The 15,213-nt window shown below is 39.5% G+C and overlaps 1 protein-coding gene across 1 annotated transcript in view; it reads right to left on the bottom strand.

The window, feature by feature from the left end:
- Nucleotides 1-15,213, bottom strand: part of LOC123991484 (YLP motif-containing protein 1-like) — a 56,735-nt gene that overhangs the window by 3,822 nt on the left and 37,700 nt on the right. Inside the window, exon 20 of the mRNA XM_046293102.1 lies at nucleotides 411-462. Coding sequence (XP_046149058.1) covers nucleotides 411-462 — 52 coding nt within the window. The remainder of the gene's footprint in view (nucleotides 1-410; nucleotides 463-15,213) is intronic.

Genomic DNA, 15,213 nt, shown 5'->3' with positions numbered 1-15,213 from the left:
TACTTTATTTGAAATGACCTATTTTGATCACACCTGTGTGTTTTGATCAGATCATTTGTATTCAGCATGTGTCTGCTAAAAAGGAGACTGGAAACTGTTTAGGCAACAAGTGTCAAACCTCTCCTTGGGGATCCCCAGCCGTTCCCATTCATTTGAACCATTCCAGAGCTAGCACACCTGATTCAACTTGCCAACTAGTTATCAAGACACTGAACTACTTAAAATCAGGTGAGCCAGTTTAGGGCTACAACAAAATTGTGAAACGTCCGGGGGGGGGGGGTTTGAAAATGAAAACCAATGGCTTAGATCAAGGAGTTGAAGAGCATATCACTGTGGTGCAACAGGAACATTTTCTGGGAAGCTAGAGTTGTTAGTGAACATCATGTACATTAGTAAGACAGAATACCTACCTAGTTTCGCATCAGAAGTGTCCATCTCCCATTTGCTTTGTGGAATGTAACCCTAAATTATACAGAGAAGAGACTGCAACGGTTAGGCCTCGGAGCTAGGGGTCAGGAGGAGAGAGAGAGGGGAGAGAGAGAGAGGGAGGGTGTGGGGAAGGGTTTCGGTAACGGGAGACAAGGCATTCAAATAGTTAGGTTAATCAAACAATACCAGTACAATCACGACAAAAAAAATAAAAAAATTAAAAAAAATCGCAAGAATGCCACGACATGAGACGGCATGAAATAGCTTTTAAAAAGATGTTGGCATGCAAACAATGTCAGATGTCATTATGACACCTCAGTTGAGAGGACATGCCTTCGGTATGAAGCCACGATCAAAGCATTTTAGAGACAGTAATGACTTCAGAAGCCAGCTACTTGATACACAAGCTAGCTTTACTGCAAGAGCAACAACTACATTTTCATCGACACCGATTTTTGTGTTCATCGTGGTTCCACTTTGGTAGGACACCAAGTTGAAACAACTCATTTCATTATATTTCCCAGTTGCCCTACTAAAGAAAAAGATTAGCTAGTCTACTGGTTAGGGATTAACAACACTGGTATACCCAAGTTGGACCTTAACAGTCTTTGATTATGATGTATTTTGTAAATAAATGAAGCAATAATTGAATTCTGACTAAAAACTCTTCAGTTCTAAACACATGTTAGAAAAGAAACCATTTCCTTAATAACAGATGCCTGTAGTGGATATAGCCATTTCCTTAATAACAGATGCCTGTAGTGAATATAGCCATTTCCTTAATAACAGATGCCTGTAGTAGATATAGCCATTTCCTTAATAACAGATGCCTGTAGTAGATATAGCCATTTCCTTAATAACAGATGCCTGTAGTGAATAATAACAGATGCCTGTAGTAGATATAGCCATTTCCTTAATAACAGATGCCTGTAGTAGATATAGCCATTTCCTTAATAACAGATGCCTGTAGTGGATATAGCCATTTCCTTAATAACAGATGAATATAGCCATTTCCTTAATTACAGATGCCTGTAGTGGATATAGCCATTTCCTTAATAACAGATGCCTGTAGTAGATATAGCCATTTCCTTAATAACAGATGCCTGTAGTGGATATAGCCATTTCCTTAATAACAGATGAATATAGCCATTTCCTTAATTACAGATGCCTGTAGTGGATATAGCCATTTCCTTAATAACAGATGCCTGTAGTAGATATAGCCATTTCCTTAATAACAGATGCCTGTAGTGAATAATAACAGATGCCTGTAGTGGATATAGCCATTTCCTTAATAACAGATGCCTGTAGTGGATATAGCCATTTCCTTAATAACAGATGCCTGTAGTGGATATAGCCATTTCCTTAATAACAGATGCCTGTAGTAGATATAGCCATTTCCTTAATAACAGATGCCTGTAGTGGATATAGCCATTTCCTTAATAACAGATGCCTGTAGTGAATTATAGCCATTTCCTTAATAACAGATGCCTGTAGTAGATATAGCCATTTCCTTAATAACAGATGCCTGTAGTAGATATAGCCATTTCCTTAATAACAGATGCCTGTAGTAGATATAGCCATTTCCTTAATAACAGATGCCTGTAGTAGATATAGCCATTTCCTTAATAACAGATGCCTGTAGTGAATTATAGCCATTTCCTTAATAACAGATGCCTGTAGTGAATTATAGCCATTTCCTTAATAACAGATGCCTGTAGTGGATATAGCCATTTCCTTAATAACAGATGCCTGTAGTGGATATAGCCATTTCCTTAATAACAGATGCCTGTAGTGGATATAGCCATTTCCTTAATAACAGATGCCTGTAGTGGATATAGCCATTTCCTTAATAACAGATGCCTGTAGTGGATATAGCCATTTCCTTAATAACAGATGCCTGTAGTGGATATAGCCATTTCCTTAATAACAGATGCCTGTAGTAGATATAGCCATTTCCTTAATAACAGATGCCTGTAGTAGATATAGCCATTTCCTTAATAACAGATGCCTGTAGTGAATAATAACAGATGCCTGTAGTAGATATAGCCATTTCCTTAATAACAGATGCCTGTAGTGAATAATAAGATGCCTGTAGTAGATATAGCCATTTCCTTAATAACAGATGCCTGTAGTAGATATAGCCATTTCCTTAATAACAGATGCCTGTAGTGGATATAGCCATTTCCTTAATAACAGATGCCTGTAGTGGATATAGCCATTTCCTTAATTACAGATGCCTGTAGTGGATATAGCCATTTCCTTAATAACAGATGAATATAGCCATTTCCTTAATTACAGATGCCTGTAGTGGATATAGCCATTTCCTTAATAAAAGATGCCTGTAGTGAATAATAACAGATGCCTGTAGTAGATATAGCCATTTCCTTAATAAGATGCCTGTAGTAGATATAGCCATTTCCTTAATAACAGATGCCTGTAGTAGATATAGCCATTTCCTTAATAAGATGCCTGTAGTGGATATAGCCATTTCCTTAATAAAAGATGCCTGTAGTGAATAATAACAGATGCCTGTAGTAGATATAGCCATTTCCTTAATAAGATGCCTGTAGTAGATATAGCCATTTCCTTAATAACAGATGCCTGTAGTAGATATAGCCATTTCCTTAATAAGATGCCTGTAGTAGATATAGCCATTTCCTTAATAACAGATGCCTGTAGTGGATATAGCCATTTCCTTAATAACAGATGCCTGTAGTGGATATAGCCATTTTCTTAATAACAGATGCCTGTAGTAGATATAGCCATTTCCTTAATAAGATGCCTGTAGTAGATATAGCCATTTCCTTAATTACAGATGCCTGTAGTGGATATAGCCATTTCCTTAATAACAGATGAATATAGCCATTTCCTTAATTACAGATGCCTGTAGTGGATATAGCCATTTCCTTAATAACAGATGCCTGTAGTGAATAATAACAGATGCCTGTAGTAGATATAGCCATTTCCTTAATAAGATGCCTGTAGTAGATATAGCCATTTCCTTAATAACAGATGCCTGTAGTGGATATAGCCATTTCCTTAATAAGATGCCTGTAGTGGATATAGCCATTTCCTTAATAACAGATGCCTGTAGTGGATATAGCCATTTCCTTAATAACAGATGCCTGTAGTGGATATAGCCATTTCCTTAATAACAGATGCCTGTAGTGGATATAGCCATTTCCTTAATAACAGATGCCTGTAGTAGATATAGCCATTTCCTTAATAACAGATGCCTGTAGTAGATATAGCCATTTCCTTAATAAGATGCCTGTAGTAGATATAGCCATTTCCTTAATTACAGATGCCTGTAGTAGATATAGCCATTTCCTTAATTACAGATGCCTGTAGTGGATAAAATCAAATCAAATTTTATTTGTCACATACACATGGTTAGCAGATGTTAATGCGAGTGTAGCGAAATGCTTGTGCTTCTAGTTCCGACAATGCAGTGATAACCAACAAGTAATCTAACTAACAATTCCAAAACTACTGTCTTATACACAGTGTAAGGGGATAAGGAACATGTACATAAGGATATATGAATGAGTGATGGTACAGAGCAGCATACAGTAGATGGTATCGAGTACAGTATATACATATGAGATGAGTGTGTAGACAAAGTAAACAAAGTGGCATAGTTAAAGTGGCTAGTGATACATGTGTTACATAAGGATGCAGTCGATGTTGTAGAGTACAGTATATACATATGCATATGAGATGAATAATGTAGGGTAAGTAACATTATATAAGGTAGCATTGTTTAAAGTGGCTAGTGATATATTTACATCATTTCCCATCAATTCCCATTATTAAAATGGCTGGAGTTGGGTCAGTGTCAATGACAGTGTGTTGGCAGCAGCCACTCAATGTTAGTGGTGGCTATTTAACAGTCTGATGGCCCTGAGATAGAAGCTGTTTTTCAGTCTCTCGGTCCCAGCTTTGATGCACCTGTACTGACCTCGCCTTCTGGATGATAGCGGGGTGAACAGGCAGTGGTTCGGGTGGTTGATGTCCTTGATGATCTTTATGGCCTTCCTGTAACAACGGGTGGTGTAGGTGTCCTGGAGGGCAGGTAGTTTGCCCCCGGTGATGCGTTGTGCAGTCCTCACTACCCTCTGGAGAGCCTTACGGTTGAGGGCGGAGCAGTTGCCGTACCAGGCGGTGATACAGCCCGCCAGGATGCTCTCGATTGTGCATCTGTAGAAGTTTGTGAGTGCTTTTGGTGACAAGCCGAATTTCTTCAGCCTCCTGAGGTTGAATAGGCGCTGCTGCGCCTTCTTCACGACGCTGTCAGTGTGAGTGGACCAATTCAGTTTGTCTGTGATGTGTATGCCGAGGAACTTAAAACTAGCTACCCTCTCCACTACTGTTCCATCGATGTGGATAGGGGGGGTTATTTCCTTAATAACAGATGCCTGTAGTAGATATAGCCATTTCCTTAATAACAGATGCCTGTAGTGGATAATAACAGATGCCTGTAGTAGATATAGCCATTTCCTTAATAACAGATGCCTGTAGTGGATATAGCCATTTCCTTAATAACAGATGCCTGTAGTAGATATAGCCATTTCCTTAATAACAGATGCCTGTAGTAGATATAGCCATTTCCTTAATAACAGATGCCTGTAGTAGATATAGCCATTTCCTTAATAAGAGATGCCTGTAGTGAATAATAACAGATGCCTGTAGTGAATAATAAGATGCCTGTAGTAGATATAGCCATCTCCTTAATAACAGATGCCTGTAGTAGATATAGCCATTTCCTTAATAACAGATGCCTGTAGTGAATAATAACAGATGCCTGTAGTAGATATAGCCATTTCCTTAATAAGAGATGCCTGTAGTGAATAATAACAGATGCCTGTAGTGAATAATAACAGATGCCTGTAGTAGATATAGCCATTTCCTTAATAAGAGATGCCTGTAGTGAATAATAACAGATGCCTGTAGTGAATAATAACAGATGCCTGTAGTAGATATAGCCATCTCCTTAATAACAGATGCCTGTAGTAGATATAGCCATTTCCTTAATAACAGATGCCTGTAGTAGATATAGCCATTTCCTTAATAAGAGATGCCTGTAGTGAATAATAACAGATGCCTGTAGTGAATAATAACAGATGCCTGTAGTAGATATAGCCATTTCCTTAATAACAGATGCTTGTAGTGGATATAGCCATTTCCTTAATAACATATGCCTGTAGTAGATATAGCCATTTCCTTAACCACTTGCTCCTACCTGGCACGCAGGCGTCCCATCTAGAGCTCTGGAAATGCAAATGCGCTACACTAAATGCTAATAGTATTAGTTAAAACTCAAATGTTCATTAAAATACACATGCAGGGTATTGAATTAAAGCTACACTCGTTGTGAATCCAGGCAACAGGTCAGATTTTTAAAATGCTTTTCGGCGAAAGCATGAGAAGCTATTATCTGATAGCATGTAACACCACAAAAGACCCGCAGGGGACGTAAACAAAATAATTAGCATATTCGGCGCTACACAAACCGCACAATAAAATATAAAACATTCATTACCTTTGACCATCTTCTTTGTTGGCACTCCTAGATGTCCCATAATCACTATTGGGTCTTTTTTTCCGATTAAATCGGTCCATATATAGCCTAGATATTGTTCTATGTAGACTGTATGATAAACGAAAAAAGAGCGTTTCATAACGTAACGTCATTTTTTTAAATTCGAAAAGTCGGCGATAAACTTTCACAAAACACTTCGAAATACTTTTGTAATGCAACTTTAGGTATTAGTACACGTTAATAAGCGATAAAATTCATCAGGAGGCGATGTAACTTCTATAGGTCTCGTCTGGAAAAAAACATGGCCGAGAGAGCTCGACCAAAACATCCGGTCGGAGAACGGAGGGAAGGAGTTCCCTTGAACCGGTTAGACCAAGAATCAATTGCGAATCAAATGACAAGACTCTAGACAACGTGTGGTAGCTGTAGGCGCTGAAACCTCGGTCTCATGTAATTCGGTTCACTTTGAACAATTCCTGGAAGTAAGCGCAAGGATATTTATTTCCATTTTCAGTGATCAGGTTTTCCTGCGCTATTCGATGAAACTCACGCTCTGTTAAAGTCACAGCCGTGATTTAACCAGTTTTAGAAACGTCAGAGTGTTTGCTATCCACACATACGAATCCTATGCATATACTATATTCCTGGCATGAGTAGCAGGGCGCTGAAATGTTGCGCGATTTTTAACAGAATGTTCGAAAAAGTAGAGGGTCTAACTATATATAGTACATTTCAAAGGACAAGAGCCAACAATAAAAACATGAAGTGTTTTAATCTGAAAAAACGTAACATTGTGATAAGTCTAACGTTTACATTTTGTGTTTACCATAGGTCCAAAACTATGTATAAAAAACCCAACATGAATTTAGTTAATTCATCTAAGCATTTTTGGTCGTAATCCCATTTATTACAGCTAGTACTAGAGCACAGCTCGTACTAGAGCACAGCTCGTATTATAGCACAGCTCGTACTAGAGCACAGCTCGTACTAGAGCACAGCTAGTATTATAGCACAGCTAGTATTATAGCACAGCTCGTACTAGAGCACAGCTAGTATTATAGCACAGCTCGTATTATAGCACAGCTAGTATTATAGCACAGCTCGTACTAGAGCACAGCTCGTACTAGAGCACAGCTCGTACTAGAGCACAGCTCGTACTAGAGCACAGCTAGTATTATAGCACAGCTCGTACTAGAGCACAGCTCGTACTAGAGCACAGCTCGTACTAGAGCACAGCTCGTACTATAGCACAGCTCGTACTATAGCACAGCTAGTACTAGAGCACAGCTACAGCCCAGTTAAACAAGTTGGAAAGTACAACTTATATATATATACATATATATAGTAAAAGTAGCAGACTGAAGTGAAGCCTTCTTACACTTTTTATATGCTACATTTTGAAATCCTCAAAATGTTAGCCTCTGATACAGCTTAATAAATACTACTTTAAATATGCTTCAAATATTTTGATATTCAAAATCACACTTACACAAAGCTACTTTGTGGCAACTGTACTGCAAACTACATGGTGTGCCACAAAATGTAGACTCTTTTTTTTGCCACTAGTTGGGGAAATTGTGGCAAACTTCTGGCAACAATAATATTTATTGCCAGAGGTTGTTTTCTGGCCAAAAAAGCTCAATATTGTACTGGAATCTGTTGCAAACCTGTGGCAATAGTATATATTGCCAATAGTGGCACATAGTGTCCCGGAAGCCATTTCTGGTGAACATGAGTTCCAAGACCATTAACCGTTAATGACCAATCAGGGCGATTGGGAAATGGAAACCAAGCTATCTAGCTAGCTAGCTACCTACCAAAGTTGTTCAGTGAGTATCTAACTTAATTAAACTTCCTAATATACTTAAATTATGTTAGCTAATTGATGCTTGGTTAGCAATGTCATGTTTTATAGGATAGAGTGAAACATTTTGTTGATCCCAGTCTCAAATCAGTCAGCGCCACCGATTGGCTAGCGATAAGCTAGCTAACTTTAGCAATCATTTTTTCACAAATAATGTGAAAGCTACCTAGCTAACAATTTGCCTAAACACTTTTTAGGTGAATACGTTTCCTGTCTTTTAAAATCAATATGCATGTCAATATGCTAGTGTCATTGTGCAGTAGCATGTTAGCTAGAACAACAGCTAAGGTAGCAACAATATGAGCTGACTTGACATCAAAGCGAGACTTCACTTTTTGCAGACGGATACCATCTCCCTCCCCGTAATGTGGGAAGAGGCTGTATTGGGAGAAGGATGCATCGACACCCTGGAAAGATGTTCGGGATGCACTCAATCATACTAATTTATAACTCAAAAAAAGCATGGTCTTCAAGCGTGATAAGGTAAGTAAAATGCATGTACTATTCTCATAAATGTAGTCCATACTTTCATCCTTTGTAACAATTCAATATTTAATTGCTTTAAACTAGTAGTTAGCTCATCTTCATCATGTGATGTTCCTCCTATCGTTCAGTCACAAGGGAAAAATACAGATGGAGGCCTTCAAACTCAAGAAGAAGAGGAGGAGGAGAGGAGAAGGAGAAGGAGAAGAAGTTCACCGGGTCAAGGCTTCTTACATGCATGGCCTTGAAATGTAAGCTAACAATTCATTTGGGAAATATTATATGAATTGCCATATTAGGCATAGCTCAATTTGATGTTGCTTTTACTTCCAACCAAGCCTTATACAACTTGAGTCAGGAAGAAAAGACAACTACAGTAGTAGACAACTGGCTCTTAATGATGACATCCCCCAGTTGAGATTGAATATCATATTGATTAGTTGAAATCAATTGTGTTGAGGCTTGGCTAGAGACAAATATTGTACTCTAGGAACTGTTGGCCCCACATATTTAAAAAAGGTACATTTGGTAGGCCTAAATCCATTGTTTTGTTTATATAGCAGTTTATACAAGGCAGAAACATTTCCTTGCTGAAAGAAATATAGAGAATGACAGTTTCAGTAAGAAGCTTAGCAACGTCATCAACTGATGATTTCGATCTGTTACGACATTGAGTACATTGAATGTTTACTACATTTAATATGTTTAGTTCTCTGTGAGAAGCATTTATTTCATTTAAAATTGTGTGTGATTTGGTTTTGTAGATGCATTTCAATGTTGTTAATAACACACAGTAAACAAAAACCTGAATTAACTTACATATTCATACAGCAAATTTGCTGCAAACAGTAGAATGTTCGTCACAAGTTTCACAGAATTGTTTACCAGAAGTTCACACAAGTTGCAATTTTGCCTCAACAGTTTGCCACAAAACTAATTTGCATTGGAAAAAATGAGCAAATTGGTGAAGAGTTTGACACAACTGCTTTTCAGTAAGGACAGTCACTTCCCCTACCGATTTAGTGCTGACGAAATTACCACGGCGTGCCGAAAATACGCTCTGACAGACAATCCCCTTGCATCTAACCTCGTCCACCAGACTGCACTCTGTCTGTAGTCTGTATCAATAGGGATGAGGATACCTTGTCACTAACAACACAAAGCTAATGGAGGAGTGACTTCCAGCAGGTTTGGGGTAAATTCTATTTCAATTCAGAAAGTACACTGAAATTCCAATTCTCTTCATTGCTTTTCAATGAGGGAAATGTGGAATTTGGTTTACTTTCGGAATTGAAATGGAATTGACCCAAAAGCCTGTAGAATTATATTTCCTAATGTCCAATCCCATTCAACTTCTGAGTGCTGTAACAATTTCTAATACACTGAATAAAAATAGAAACATGTAAAGTGTTGGTCTCGTGTTTCATGAGCTTAAATAAAATATCCCAGAAATGTTCCATATGTACAAAAAGCTTATTTCTCTCAAACTTGGTGCACACATGTGTTTACATCCCTGTTTGTGAGCATGTCTTCTTTGCCAAGATAATCCATCCACCTGACAGGGCTGGCATATCAAGAAGCTGATTAACCAGCATGATCATTACACAGGTGCACCTTGGGCTGGGGACAATAAAATGCCACTAAAATGCCACTAAAATGTGCAGTTTTATCACGCAACAATGCCACATGTACATGTAATGTATGTCTGTGTAGTTGCGGGAGCGTGGCTGAGCGTGCAATTAGCATTCTGACTGCAGGAATGTATACCAGAGCTGTTGCCAGAGAATTTTATGTTAATTTCTCTACCATGAGACACCTTCAACATCGTTTTAGAGAATTTGTCAGTAAGTCCAACCGGCCTCACAAACGCAGACCACGTGTAACCACACCAGCTCAGGACCTCCACATCCACAGACCACGTGTAACCACGCCAGCCCAGGACCTCCACATCCACAGACCACGTGTAACCACACCAGCTCAGGACCTCCACATCCACAGACCACGTGTAACCACACCAGCTCAGGACCTCCACATCCACAGACCACGTGTAACCACGCCAGCCCAGGACCTCCACATCCACAGACCACGTGTAACCACACCAGCCCAGGACCTCCACATCCACAGACCACGTGTAACCACACCAGCTCAGGACCTCCACATCCGGCTTCTCCACCTGCAGGATCGTCTGAGACCAGTCACCCAGACAGCTGATGAAATTGTGTGTTTGCACAACTAAAGAATTTCTGCACAAACTGTTAGAAACCATATCAGGGAATCTCATCTGCGTGCTCGTCGTCCTCACCAGGATCTTGACCCGACTGCAGTTCAGCGTCGTAACCGACTTCGGTGGGCAAAATGCTCACCTTTCGATGGCCACTGGCACGCTGGAGAAGTGAGGCTCATTGTCGTGCCATTCATCCACCACCATCTCCTCTTGTTTCAGCATGACACTTCACGGCCCCATGTAGCAAGGATCTGTACAGAATGCCTCGAAACGTCCCGGTTCTTCCATGGCCTGCATACTCAGCAGACTTTTCACGCATTGAGCATGTTTGGGATGCTCTGGATCCACGTGTATGCCACCGTGTTCCAGTTCTCGCCAATATCCAGCAACTTTGCACGGGCCATTAAAAGAGGAGTGGGACAACATTCCACGGGTAACAATCAACAGCCTGATCAACTCAATGCGAAGGAGATGTGTCGCGCTGCACGAGGTAAATGGTGGTCACACCAGACACGGACTGGTTTTCTGATCCACATCTCTACCTTTATTTTTTTTTATATAGATACTGTATGAGTGACCAACAGATGCATATCTGTTTTCCCAGTCACTTGAAATCCATAGATTAGGGCTTACTGAATTTATTTAAATTGACTGATTTCCCTAGATGAACTGTGACTCAGTAAAATATTAACAATTGTTGAGTTCATATTTTTTTTGTAAATAGACTATCTAACGAATCATCTTAATAATACATCGTTTTGGAAGACCTCCCCCTTGGGCATTTCAGCTGTGATTCTGGTGCAGGTTGAGATGAATTATATACTAAGGGATTGATTCAATTAAAAACACCTGAAAAATAAAATCCGAGGAATCAGACCAGTTATAAGGAGTAGGGCTGGATTGAAAAGGGTTTCAGGAGGAACATTTTGTTCCTTTATTTGCTAAATACATGAGAAAAACATCATGGTGCTGTTTGTAAAAAATAAAAATAAAAAGCTTCAAATTGTTATCAACTGGGCGGTGGAAGTGCATATTATCAAGTCCTATCCGTTATTTGCATCAGAAATTAGAGAACGAATGATAAAATCGTCCGGGACGATAATGTCCTTTTTCTAGATTAATCGTCCGTTCTCTATCGGCTTTGCAGATAGTCCCTCTACATAGCAAAACTGCTGCTATGCCAGCCGCCACTCACCGCCTGAGCATTACACAATGCTGAGGAATGTCTGGCTGGAAAAATCAGCAACAAGCTATATTATTCTCCAACAGAAAGGTGCAGTATTGAGAAATGGTTGAACTGAACCAAATATATTAATTTAGTTCATTCACTAATAATAAAGACTTGTTTCGACGTGCCCGGACATGCATGCAATAAGCAGGCTAGCTAGCTAAGCAGATAGCTATGAGACCTGTTAGCAAAGATTACGATAACTAACCCTTTCATCTGTGGTGTTAGCTAGCTAACTATATTAGCCAATATGCTAGCTAGCTGGCTAGATTAAAAAAACAGTGCTAAGATATCAGCTAGAAGCTAATAGCCAATGTAGCTAGCTAACTTTAGCTGGTTATCTTGTTGAACATGCACCATCTTCGGCAATGAGCCATCTGCTTTACGGTGTAACGTTAGCTATTTACTGGTTGATCTGACCAGCTACAATTGCATCCGTAAATATGACAGTTGATAGTCGGATTAGATGATTGTTGTAATAGGGAAAGAAGTTGTTTTAAAATGCCTTGTCAATAGGTTTAGCTACCTAAGAATCTTCCTGTAAGTTTTATGGACCAAGAAAATAGTAGATCCGCGTGTGCATTCTCACTTATCAAACTACGGACAGATTTGAGTCATTTCAGACAGAACGAGCATCGTTGTTTCATATTTTTCCCACCCTCGCTCTCCCTGTTAGATGTTATGCACATTTATGGCTTGGTAGCAAATGTCATTGTAGCAGTAAACAGCAGTAAGTGATACTGGAGGGAGATGTGAAAGGGAGCAGAGTTACAGCCTCACGTCTAACCAATCGTAGTAGTAGGATCAAGTTTACAATCCGCCAATTTCCTTGACAGACATCTGAACTAGCCAATTGAGTAGTTTTCGAATTTCATCCTGGCAGCTGAGTTAAGAGATGGGGCTTGACAGCTGAAAAAAAATATATATATATATTTCCAGATAACGGAAAATCACTAAATATCACAAAATGGTGGCGTTACGTTCGACCCAATTTGCGTTGTATAGATGTTACATGATGTGATGTCCTTACATACAGGCGTGACATGCTGGAGTGATGCTTCTACGTAAATGTTGTTGATCAGTAGGGCTAATATGAATCCCAAACTGGGGGGGGGGGAAATCGACCAAATCAAGCTCAACAACTCAATGCATGAAACACTCCTCTTGAATATGGATTCACCTAAATTGAGAGTAGGCCTATGCCATCTTAAAATGTACCCAGTTTTAAAAATGACCATTATGTTGCTAAAAAAAAACAAAGTCACGTGTATTGTTTTGATTGATGCCACACATTTCAAATTGAACGATACTGAATATCAGTCTAAAAACAAACAAAAAAAAATTGGCAGAGTGCTAGTAGGCATGTCATTTTCAAGTAGACAAGTTTGATGAAAGACTCGTGTGAAACCTCTCATATGCTTCAGGAGGAGCTTCTCATCTTTTTCATTCAATTTGATTACCTACCATTTGGAGGTTTGGCCTACAACACCACAATAGAGTTTTACATGAGTCTCCTATATACAACACCACAATAGAGTTTTACATGAGTCTCCTATATACATCACCACAATAGAGTTTTACATGAGTCTCCTATATACATCACCACAATAGAGTTTTACATGAGTCTCCTATATATATCACCACAATAGAGTTTTACATTTTTTTATTTTATCTTTATTTAACCAGGCAAGTCAGTTAAGAACATATTCTTATTTTCAATGACGGCCTGGGAACAGTGGGTTAACTGCCTGTTCAGGGGCAGAACGACCTTGTCAGCTCGGGGGTTTGAACTCGCAACCTTCCGGTTACTAGTCCAACGCTCTAACCACTAGGCTACGCTGCCGCCCCGAGTTTTACATGAGTCTCCTATATACAACACCACAATAAATGTAGAAATTATAGAGGATGTGTTAATCACAGACTTTCAAGATTGTCACACATTGTGTGTCAAAAACGGAATGGAAATCTGAATGAATCTAAATTCTAAAAGCTTTCTAAATTCTAAATGCTTAGCATCTAGTAAGGAACTGTAAACAACATAGCATCAAACAGATGTAGTCTTTACTCAAAGTTGAGTTTGAATACAGAACAAATCCAGAACTAATTTAGGCTTGTTTTGATTAAGAATTAAAACATATCTAGGGATATTACCTCCATTACCCTCCGATCCAATCCACATGACCTCCATTACCCTCAGATCCAATCCACATGACCTCCATTACCCTCAGATCCAATCCACATGACCTCCATTACCCTCCGATCCAATCCACATGACCTCCATTACCCTCCGATCCAATCCACATGACCTCCATTACCCTCCGATCCAATCCACACGACCTCCATTACCCTCAGATCCAATCCACACGACCTCCATTACCCTCCGATCCAATCCACACGACCTCCATTACCCTCAGATCCAATCCACACGACCTCCATTACCCTCAGATCCAATCCACATTACCTCCATTACCCTCAGATCCAATCCACACGACCTCCATTACCCTCAGATCCAACCCACATTACCTCCATTACCCTCAGATCCAATCCACATGACCTCCATTACCCTCAGATCCAATCCACATGACCTCCATTACCCTCAGATCCAATCCACACAACCTCCATTATTATATATATTTTTTAAATGGGTGGAAAATCCCACTCCTTTAGTTTGTGGTTTTATTGAACAGGTGGGACAGTGACGAAACAACAGGAAAGGTCAGAGTCAGAAGGGTTATGGGTCGGATTCAAACCCTTGCTGACTCTGGTAAGTGTGTGAGTGAGTGTGTGTGTGTGTGTGTGTGTGAGTGTGTGTGTGTGTGTGTGTGTGTGTGTGTGTCGGGGTCAGTCAGGGGCACTAACCATTAGACCACAATGCTTTCTCAATTTTGATTTCCGAATCTCATGATCTTCCTCTGGTAAACTTGCATTATGTATTATTGTATAGGATGTTCAACTTGGCGAAGGTTTCTGTAAAAGTTATCATTCTTGTTTTAGATTAAAAAATAAATATATATATATATGATTAATCTCAGGACACAAAGAATACTAAAAATCGACCAAACAAGACAGAGACATGGTCTTTAATTAAAAGAGCCAAGGGCTTAAGTCATCAAGTCACTCACTGTACCTGCAAACTACCTAGCATGTCTGTTCACTGTAAACTACCTAGCATGTCTGTCCACTGTAAACTACCTAGCATGTCTGTCCACTGTACCTGTAAACTACCTAGCATGTCTGTCCACTGTACCTGTAAACTACCTAGCATGTCTGTCCACTGTAAACTACCTAGCATGTCTGTCCACTGCAAACTACCTAGCATGTCTGTCCACTGCAAACTACCTAGCATGTCTGTCCACTGTAAACTACCTAGCATGTCTGTTCACTGTAAACTACCTAGCATGTCTGTTCACTGTAAACTACCTAGCATGTCTGTCCACTGTAAA

The sequence above is a fragment of the Oncorhynchus gorbuscha genome, linkage group LG12 (genome assembly GCF_021184085.1).
Source record: "Oncorhynchus gorbuscha isolate QuinsamMale2020 ecotype Even-year linkage group LG12, OgorEven_v1.0, whole genome shotgun sequence".
Taxonomy (NCBI): domain Eukaryota; kingdom Metazoa; phylum Chordata; class Actinopteri; order Salmoniformes; family Salmonidae; genus Oncorhynchus; species Oncorhynchus gorbuscha.
This window is presented reverse-complemented; position numbering and strand designations above follow the sequence as displayed.